Source organism: Solanum verrucosum, unplaced genomic scaffold (genome assembly GCF_900185275.1).
Source record: "Solanum verrucosum unplaced genomic scaffold, falcon-dt-bn FXZP01000055.1, whole genome shotgun sequence".
Classification (NCBI taxonomy): Eukaryota; Viridiplantae; Streptophyta; class Magnoliopsida; order Solanales; family Solanaceae; genus Solanum; species Solanum verrucosum.
The window spans coordinates 241,588-253,329 of NW_026020149.1; the positions used below are offsets into that span (position 1 = coordinate 241,588).

The 11,742-nt window shown below is 28.6% G+C and overlaps 1 protein-coding gene across 1 annotated transcript; it reads right to left on the reverse strand.

Moving 5' to 3' along the window:
* Nucleotides 1–9,936: 9,936 nt before the first annotated feature.
* LOC125828045 (flowering-promoting factor 1-like) lies at nucleotides 9,937–10,895 on the reverse strand. Its single transcript, XM_049507349.1, has 2 exons — nucleotides 10,786–10,895; nucleotides 9,937–10,238 (listed from the first exon to the last, which is right to left on the reverse strand). The coding sequence occupies exons 1-2, from the start codon at nucleotides 10,880–10,882 to the stop codon at nucleotides 9,937–9,939; spliced, it is 399 nt and encodes a 132-aa protein (XP_049363306.1). The 5' UTR covers nucleotides 10,883–10,895.
* Between the last annotated feature and the right edge of the window lie 847 nt (nucleotides 10,896–11,742).

An 11,742-nucleotide genomic window follows, 5' to 3' on the forward strand; every position in this document is an offset into this window, starting at 1 on the left:
TTTGGGTATTAGGATCTTGAGTTTGGTCTAGGGTTATTGGGTTTGTTATAATCCGGATAATTAGACCTTTGATTGTTTATCCTTGCGTATATGAATTGTTTGTAGACCTAGAACAAGCGGAAAGAACCGGAAAAGGGAAGATTCAAGTGCCTTGGGGGATTCAAGCTTGGATTCGAGGTAGGTGATGGTTGTGATTTCATGTTGGTGTGATATATGTTTGTAATTGCTGATTATAATGCATGTATGTATGTGAATGTTGCATTATTGATCACCCTAATCGTAAATGAGGATAATTGAATAATTATATGCCATGAATCACCTCTTGTTGTATGATTGTGAGAATATACATTGTGATTGTGATTGTGGTTTGTTGAATGGATCGGGTGTTACGTTTCGACACACTAACTTGGATCGGTTGCCACGTTTCGGCATAAATATGAGATCAGTTTCCACGTTCCGGCATAAATATGGGATCGGTTGCCACATTCCAGCATAAACATTGCATCGGGTACCACGAATCAGTACACTAACAGTTTGGGTTTGGGTTCCATGAGTGGACCATTGAATTGGGTTCCGTGAGAGGACCATTGAATTGTGTTGTGTATATACTTGTGATGATTACGTTCATATCTAATGATGATTGACATTGAAAGACTGTATGTTGTTCTAAAATGATAACCAATGTGTATTGTTGAGAACATGGAATGCCACATTGATCCTGAAAAGATGACTAATATTGTATGTGTTTGGTATATGCCTGTTTTATAATTTTGTAGTTACTTGCATATGTTTCACTTATAGGGATAGCCGCGTGATCCTACTAGTACACTGTGGTTGTGTACTGATACTGCACTTGCTTATTCTTTGTTGAGTACATGGCATCTTCAGGCGGCTATTGATAGACCTCAGCTAGGTGACTATTGAGTGTGACCGGATTCAAGGGTGAGTCAGTTCTTTCAGGCTGCCATGGATCTTTCTTATTTAAGTCCACCCTTTTCGAACTTAAACTATTTGTTTAAGGTGTTTTGTTTAGTTTCGGGGTTGTACCCCTTGCTCTTAGACTTGTCGTTAGTAGAGTTTTGGTACAATGACTTTCATGTTCTAAGGGTTAAGACTTCCGCATTAGTTTGGTTAAGTTATTTGTTTAAACCTTTGGAGCTTATGGGAACTCCGTATTTTTATTGTCATTTAAACCTGCTTTCGTATCTTTCAATGCGTAGTATCTTGGTTGATGCTGCTTAGTTGGGTTATAGTAGTGGTTCTCCCACCGGAGGGTTAGTGTGGGTGTCAATCACGATGGTTTGGGTCGTGACAACTGGAAATAAATGTGGCATAAAACTTTTTTGCGACGGTTCATAACCGTACCAATTCAATTTTAACCGTCAACAATTAATTAATCTGAAAACCGTCGCAATAGGGCCATCTACTACTACAATTATAATAACCATCGAAAACAACCGTCCGTCGCAATAGAACTATTGCTATGCCATATGTTGTAGCGGTTGCCTAAACCGTGGCGTTAGAGCTTATGCAACGGTAGAAAAGCCTATTGCAACGATAAATTAACCGTGACATTAGATCATATTTCTAGTAGTGGCATTCTGTTATATTTAGTGAAAGCATAACTTAAAGACTTTATTTTCTTTATATTTTTACTTTTATTTTGCATTTTGATAAATATTTGATTTGGTTTAGGATTAACTCACGTATTGATAGATTAAGATATGTGACATCATGATTTTTCTTGTATTTACATACTTGTATATTGTTTTATATCTATTATATTTAACTAGAGACAATAATTAGTATAAGATACTTTATTTTATTTTTTTAGATTATCTTTTAGAAAATGAATATGCACATTTGCATAGGTTAAGAAGTCCCAGGTAATCTTTTCTTTTTTTCAACCAAACACTTAAGGTCAGATCCTGTCACTGACATTGCTGAGACTAAATTTTTTATCTATATGTTAAATAGATATAAATAAGAATATTTTAATCCTAGGAATCAATTTAATTTGACAATGATCAAATTTCAGAACTTGAATTTATAAAATTTAGATTATGTCTTCTATTTACTTTTGTTGATAGTGGAAGATATATATAATTTGAAGAACGGAATATAACATCATGATATCCTTTATTAGGGTTATTGTTAAGGTTATTTGTACTGAGAATATAATAAAAATGTAAGGGTTTTTTATTTATTTATAGGATAAGTGTCATAAACACACATAAATTATCTCCTCTTTTTGAGTTCCATATCTAAATTATTGAGAGTGTGAGTTTCATACCTAAACTATCACTTATTAGTTTGAGAAACACATCTCTATTTTATTACTCTCATCATATTGTAATATATTTCATTTTAGTCCCTTAGTATTTTGGTTTGGAACTTTCTATTTATATATTAGTATAAATAAATAAAATAATGAGAAAAAGGCATAAAGTCACCACTAAAGTTGTCTCGAATTTTCAAAAAGACACCTTGACTTTGTGACCATCTTATTACCCACTAAACAATTATGAATTGGTATTATTATATCATTTTTCGATCAGCCTCAGATTTTAAGAAGCATGTGTGTTCATACACCAATAATTACATGACACGTGTTAATCTAATTAATTTTTTTTTTTTCATTTTAAGTTATCTCTCTCTCTCTTGACTTATTTTAATTTTGATTTCATTTTAAATTCCACTTCATCTTCCAACCTCCCCCCCCCCCCCCCCACACACACACACTTTCAAGCTGATTCATCCCTCGATTTTCTTTCTTTTTCTTCACCTCCCACCCTCACCCCACGCCCCATGTCAAATTGAACCCCTCTCCCCTTTTTTTTTCTTTTCTTTTTCTTCTTCTTCTCCAATCAAATTTTTTATTTGAGTGATTTTTTTTAATTAAAAAAAATCCTACTATTTTGTAGACTTTATTGAATTATTGATAACAAAACTAATTATTTTTCTAAGAAAACCTAAAATTTTGTAGGTATCATCAATTACTCCTTTTCATATAACTTCAAAATTAGAAATGATAATTTTAAAAGATCAATGAATTCCTCAAAAATTGAAAGAACTTGATTGAAATCAGATAAAAAATACTATATGATACCCCCTAATCATCTCAAAATCTAATGGGTTTATCAAATTGTTCTAAATGTAAGAAAATATTTAAATAAAGTTTTAAAATTAAAGAGAGTAAAACTAATAGTAGTAAAACAAAGAAAGGTGAAGTTATTGTAAAAATGGTGACATTGAAAGTGAGAAACTTTAATGCAGATGACAATGATTTTTTGAAAAAGAAAGAAGAAAGAAAGAGAAAAAATAATAAGGAAAAAAAGTTAAAATAATAAGAAAATATATTTTATAATAAAATACTTGTAAAAATAAAATTATATTAGTTATTTTAGGTTGCTCATTTTCTTTGAGAGAGTGCACACACTCTCTATGTAAGGTGGACAAAAAATGATGTAATAATATCAGTTCAAGATTGTTTAGTTGGGTAATAGGACGCCCGCATAATTAAAATATCTTTTTGAAAATTCGGGATAAGTTCAGATGTCATTTTATGTCTTTTCTCTAAAATAATATAAATATCATATTGGAATTGATATAAATTAATGTTTTTTTTTTAATTTAATTTATTTATCTTACTTTATGAAAGAAAATACAACATAAGAAATTTAAATTATATATCTAAACAAAATTTCAACTTCAATCAATATGATCTCAAATCATTGATTTGAAATTATATCCAAACGAACTCTAAAAAAAAAGACATTAAAAAAATGCACTATTAATTACTAGTATTATTAGATAATTTACATTTTTTAGTCATATTTATGTTATTTTTTATGATTATAAATTTCATATAATACTCTATCTATTCCTAATTACTTATCCACTTTTCCTTTTATAGTTGTCCCTGATTACTTGTCTATTTTGACAAATCAAGAAAGGACAAAAAATTGTACTTATTATACCCTCAATTAATTACTTTGAAAAAGGTAGAACTTATTGAAAAATCTTAAATTTTTTTAATTCATCCACTTCATAATTAATAGGGGTAAAATAGTAAACTCACTATATCAATAATTATTTTCTTAATATGTGTGTCAATTCAAAAGTGGACAAGTAATTAGGGACAGAGGGCTTACCGGTAGATATCATTTTAAATCCCAATAGCCTTTACATTGAGGTGTGTATATACAATTAAACTCCTTCTTGAGTAGTTGAAGTTATGAATTTAAAGTGTCCTTTGGTAGGAGTTATTAGAATCATAATACATATATTAGCTTTGATATTATTCAATTCCTTATTTCGTAGTATTTTTAATTTATGTATAACTAATATATCAATCAATTATATATCTTATTCAATATTACTTTTATATGTATGTAAACCATGAATTAACAATACCAGATACTATTTCTATTCAAATATATTCATTTTTGTTTTTATTCTAATACACCATATTTATTTAATACAATAAAAAACTTTCATCGAAATTGTTATTACGATACCAAACTTTATGAAGGACCCTTTACCCCCTGCACTATTTAATAGTGTATTTTAAAGGTATATATGTATCCACGTGGACACATTACTATTTAAAATTATGCAATATTTATGATGTCCACGTGGACACATATATACCATAAGAATACACTATTAAATAGTGCAAAGGGGGGATGGGGGTAAAGGGTCATTTTCAAAGTTCGGTATTATTACAACAATTTCTATCAAAATTCGAATATATTTCAGACATTTTTCCCTTATACGTATATAGTCATATAAGTTAAAAAGGGATATTTTAATCTCTTACTATTTTGGTTTGGAACTTTCTATTTGTATATTAGTATAAATAAATAAAATAATATAGGTATAAATATCATATTAGAATTGATATAAATCAATACTTTTAAAATTTAATTTAAAAACTATAATAGTATTAGCTCAAATTCTATATATCCATCAAGATATTCTCTAAATATTTAACTCCAAATTTAATTAATATAATATATTAACTTAAAATTGTAATAAAAATTTATAATTTTAAATAGGGAAAATTGTATATAATAGCAAACTATTAATTCAAATTCAATGTTATAAATATAGTTTGATTTAATTGTACTTCATAGCAAACTGTTGTTATTTCACCTCTCTCCTGGTGAATCTCGCTCGCCACTCTCGTTCTCTCCCTCGCCTCTCTCATTTTTTGTACAAACGCAAGTGTATAAAGTGTGTTTGTGTTTGTATAAAGCGAGAGAAAATTGTATATATACATATATTTCCGTTCCCCTCTCCCAGATCTCACTCGCCACTCTCCCAGATCTCGCTCTCTCACTCGCCTCTCTCACTTTATACAAAAATGCAAATGTATAAAATGCGTGAAAACTGTATATATATATATTTTCGTTCCCCTCTCTCCCCTCTCCCAAATCTCGCTCGCCACTCTCCAAGATTTCGCTCGCTCACTCGCCTCTTTCACTTTATACAATTGATCTTTTGTATATGTATACCAAAACAAATCATACAATTGTTTTCTTTTGTATATGTATAGTGAAATATACATATTTATGTTTGCTATGGAGCACAATTATGCAAACTTTTCTATAGCATACAAATATAAATTTTGTGTTTGCTATATGTAAAAGTTGTTCTTTTAAATATTTAACTCTAAACTCAATTAATATAATATATTAACTTAAAATCGTAAAATTTATAAATTTTAAATCGGCGTGTAGGCACAAAGTTTGGTAACAGAGAATCATATAAATAAGATAAGATAATGGAAAGGGACTGAAGGTTCAGAATCTTCCGTACAATATAGCTACTAACTTTTACCAGTCTTGTCAATCATCTCTTACCGGACCAGGTTAATCCTGCAGTAGACATGGATAAGATTAAAAAGGACTCATTGCTCTTTTCGTCTCATTTATGTGACACTTTTTAGATTTCAAATTTAAACAAGTTTATCATTAATTATATATTTTTTTATAGATTTTTTATATATATTTTGAATTATTAGTTTTTGTGACTTATAGTAATTTTTACGTAGTTTACAAATATATATATTTCAATTCAAAAAAAATGAAGATTTCATGCGTAAATTTTTGATCAAACTTAAATTATTTGACTTTGAAAAATAAAAAATGTCACATAAATTGAAATAAATTGAGTAATTATTTTTGGAAATATTTGAATAACTATCTCCTTTAAAAATTTAAGTAGATAAATTATTTATGAAGGAATGTATTAGAATTTAGATGCACTCGGAATATGAAAAGATTTCTATAAGTCATATATTTTATCATTTTACTTTATAAAGGCTATTGGGATTCAAAATGATATCTACTTGTAAGTTTCTTAAAATGTATAATCTTAAGAATAAGGCTAAATATGACCTGAAAATATAAGATTATCTTATTATACTAGTAATCAATAGTGCATTATTTCTTTATTTTAAATCAGTGAATTGAGATCATATTAATTCGAAGTTGAAATTTTATTTGGACATATAATTTGAATTTCTCAAGTTTTTTTTTTCAAAATATGAAAACCCCCCACAATTTGTGAAAACTATATAAGAAATTTCAACTTGTGTACAGTCATATCAAATGAGCAAATTATAATTTATAAACAACGTATCAGAATATCTTAAGACGACACAAGAATATATAAGTATACTAGGTTTCGTGATGGTTATATTATTTTTTATGGACAATTTAATTTGTTGTATTAAGTTAATATAATGCATTAGAATAAAAAAAATGAATATATAGGATCTATTTGAATAGGACTAGTACCCGGTATTGTTAATGTCATGGTTTACTTGCGTATAAAAATAGTATTGAGCAGGATATATAACTCACAGATATATTCTACAAAATAAGGAATTGAATAATATCAAAATTAATACATGTATTATGACTCTAATAGCTCCTACCAAACGATCCTTAAATTCATTATTTTTAATTACTCATGAAGGAGTTTAAGTTATAAATACACACCTCAATGTAAAGGCTGTTGGGATTCAAAATGATATTTATATTTAAGTTTCTTAAAATGTGAAATTTAAAATCTTAAAAATAAGGGTAAATATGACCTTCAAATGTAAGATTATCTTATAATACTAGTAATTAATAGTGCATTATTTCTTTATTTTAATTTTTTTTAGAGCTCGTTTGGACATGATTTCAAATCAGTGAATTGAGATCGTATTGATTTGAATTTGAAATTTTATTTGGACATATAATTTGAATTCTCAAGTTTTTTTTTCATAAATATGAAAACCCCCCATAATTTGTGAAAACTATATAAGAAATTTCAACTTTTATACGGTCAAATCAAATGAGAAAATTATAATTCATAAACAAGGTATCAGAATATCCTAAGGCGATACATTAATATATATAATTGCATATCTCCCTGTTCCTTTAGAAATAAACATTTAAACATGTCATTACAAATTTTCAAATACACATATTTTATAAAGATTCACTAGTCAACAGTAGTATTAATAACTACCTATTCATTTATATTTCATCTACATAATATAGACAATCTCTTCACGTCAAACATAACTCTATTTTTGCAAAATTTAAAATAATTGGTCTTTTTGTGCAAAATATAATCTTATGACTCAAATTTTACATTTAAAAGAAATGATCACAACTCGAAATTTCAAATCATGAATTAAAAATTAAAATTTTATTCACATTTTATAAACAAACATGAATTTCAAATAAAAAACTTCAAATTTAAGTCCAAAATTCTGTTCACACTTATGGAGGAAGTGAGTATTTTTAGTTTGGGAAAAGACATATGCATGCGTTCAACTTGTGAAATAGTAAAATATGAGACGACAATTTTTTTATAGTACTAAAATAGAACAACAGCACCAAACAAATTAAAGCACAAAGACAAAAATGCAACTTTTTTGGGGACCATTTCAACATGCACTTTTGCATGTTAGTTGCACACTAGCTAACTAGCTAGCCATATTATTAAAAAAATAATGTAGAGACATTGAATCACTTTATCCACAGCCATTCGCCGAGACAGACTGTTCAGATGGTAAACAATTTTCATTTTCATTATATTCGAGTCACCAAGAGAGTAAATAGGAATGACAAATGGTGTGAGGTGGGACTGTTGAGGTCATCTGCGATGCATGTAAAGAATTGTATTATTAGACCTTACTTTCAAGGTAGTGGTAGATATAGACTAGACATAGTAGGTTCGATAAAACTTCATCGCTTATCAAATTTAACTCAAATTATACATGTGAGAAAAATTAATACAAATATAACTCTAAATTTTGAAATCAACATTGTCTCAATGTCCATCAACCTGTACCCAGTGGCGTAGGCACATGTATGCCAGGGTGTCCAATTGGACACCCTTCGTCGGAAAAAAATACCGCATATACAAGTAAAATTATATACAAAGTGATTAAATAACTTATTTTAGACACCCTTGACATAATAGGTTGTTATAGCCTAGTGATTTAAGATGTCTTGAATGTATGTTTCGACATCTGTAATGAGTCAGTGCTCACGTGTTCAAATCTCACATGAAACAATATTTTCCCCTTTTTAAAAAGAACTTTTGTTATTTAATTTTTGGACCCTCTTCTTGAAATTCCTGGCTTCGTCCCACTCTATCGAGAAAGTAAAAGTTATAATATAGTACTAGAATATATTTAAAAAATTGATAATAAAAGAAATAGATAGCTCTAACTAGGTTAATTTCAAAAACCTTCTAATTAGGTCAAAACCTGCATGTTACACATGTACAAGGTGACGATCTGTATTCCATGTATTGGATCCAGTTAGCTATTTAGAGTTTGTTTGAAATGACTTGTTTTAAGTGATCTTAAGTTAAATTAATTTTAAAGCATTTTTGGAATGTTTGAGTATTTAAAAAGTGCTTATAAGCACTTAACTTTAAGCTAAAATGACAAAAAATAAGTCAAAAATCATTTTATAAGTCAAAAGCTAAAAACCAATCCAAATAAAATTTTATTATGGTTGATGCTGGTAACAGCTAAGCCAAACAGAGAGTCACATTAAGTAAATAAAAATATTATTTTTTAATAATTTAAATGAAATGATTGCATACTTTTCAATTAGATTTTGGGTTCAAATCTCTCAGCCATCCTAATAGCAAAAAAATGGTTCACACATATTTGCGAATGAAAAAGAATCAATTAATTAAAAGTATGCTCTGTAACAACTTACATTTTTTAAAGTAAGATGATCACACATTTCAATTTGTTATCAAATCGAGCAAAGTCGCATTGTAATTAAGTAAATAAAAGTGTATTAATTTTTAATAAATCAAATTTTCAAATGAAATGATCGCTTACTTTTCAATATGTTATCAAAATACATAAGAGATTTTGGGTTCAAATTTCTCTGTCACCCTAATAGCAAAAAATTGGTTCATACATGTTTGTCAATAAAAAAGAATCAATTAATTAAAAGTATGCTCTCGCTAAAAACTTACATTTTTTAATAAGATAATCACACATTTCAACTTGTTATCAAATCTAGCAAGTAAGAGATCCAGTTCAAATTTCACCACCACGGCACTACCCAAAAGGCAAAAATATATTTGACATTTTTTACCATGAAAAAGTATCAAGTCCACATATGCAAGAGTGTGTGCTAAGACATAAAATAAATATATAATTAGTTAAATAATTAAAAGTGTGATTTTTCAATAGCTTAAATTTTTAGACGAAATGATTATGTATACAATTCAATATGTTATCAGAACAGGAAAAGTGATATACTAAGTTCAAAATCTCTCCACCAACCAAAGAGCAAAAAAATATTAAATCCACATATTTGGCTAATGAAAAAGAATCAAATCCAGATATGAAAGGGGAGAAATAACATAATTAAGTATGTTGCTCTAATAATTTAAGTTTCAGATGAGATGATCACACACTTTAACATCACGGACTTCAAAAATCGATGGATTCTTGACAACAATGTCATACATCTGGTGTGATTTGAAGTTTGTAAAGCTCTTTGGAAGTGAAATGAGATGTGCAGAATCATCTGATTTATGGAACTGCAGAAGATCCGACTTCATCGGGTTGTTGAATCGGGTCCACCCGAGTTCAATGAGTCTCTTCTCTAGTTCTTCATAGGAACTTATCATCTCATTCTCTGGTAGGTACACCAACACCCGAGGGCGTGCTCCAGGTGCAGTGACTGTACCTGTGCCTGCAAAGACGAATACAGAATTTAGAGTCGTGTACAAAATGTCATAAAGGAAAAACATATAAATGTAACCTATGACATGACCAAAGAATTTAGCATTTTGCCTTGAATTAATGCTTATGTTGTCAAATCCTTGTTGAAACCAACAAATTGTGTTCTAATATCAAATATGTCACGATCCAAAATTACAGATTGCAATTATGGGTGCAAGCTAGGTTACGATATTCAAACCTCCTTAGTAAGAAATTTCACTATATACGTGAGATTACAACTATTTTCTGATATATATAATAAGTGTTGAATCATATTGGTTTTTTCTATATTTACTTTCTTCTTTTTTTAATTTTGAATTTTCTTAGTGAAAAATTTAACTCTGTCACTGCAATCAGTACGTGACGGTCTAATCTCCCTGAGAGAACCCTCAACCCCTAGCAAATATATTAAAACGTAAAACACACATAATATATCGCGCAGTCTCCATATCCTCAAAAGAGAGTGTGTAGTATTAATTACTGATTCTAACAAGTTAAACTTATATCGAGTTATATACCTGGATATGTTGGTTGTTTTAGCTCGAAGGACTCACGAGTAGGATTTTTGATCAAATGGGCAACACCTTTCTTGTCAAATATCCATACGCCAGACATTATAATAATTGGTTTAATTTCCAACTCCAACAATATATGGAGATGGAGAAAGAAAAATAATAATACTTCATACCTTAGAGAAATGATGAAATGATTTCTCATGGAGCAGTAGATATATTCCACTGTGTATGTAGGTTTGGTAGTACATCATGTGATCACTGATCTTTTGAAAGACTGGACTACTATTAACCTTTTTGGGGATACTAGTTCATTTACTTTCTACGTTTTCCAATTTTTATATTCTGGGTCGTTTGATACGATGGATAAGAGATACTTTTTGTATCTTAATTTATGTGATATATTTCGTCTTCTGAAAGTCAAACAGTTTAAGTTTGATCGAAAATTTGCTCATGAAATCTTCAAATTTTATAAAATGAAATTTATATATTTGTATTGATAATTCAAAATATTTGAAAGATATATGAATTTTTTATGGTCAAAGATAGACTTGTTTATATCTCGATATTCGGAATGTGTCACATAAATTGGGATAGAGAGAGTAATAATTTTGGGACAAAATGTAAGATTATTTTATCTTCTATTTGGTTAGGGATATTAATTTAGTGATCTTGTGATTATTTATCTTCTCTAGGTATGGAGTCGTTGTAGACACATAATTTTTTACCGAACTTAAGTTTAACATCATTTTTAGAGCTTAAATATTTTATAAATCTAAATTAAATATTTTGACTTTTATCTTATTTTATTAAGTTTATTTTAAAAGATTTGAAAACAACAAAAATTCGAAATGTGTCACATAAATTGGAATAAAGCGAGTAATAATTTTGGGATAAAATGTAAGATGATTTTATCTTGTATTTGGTTAGGGATATTAATTTAGTGATCTTGAGATTATTTAT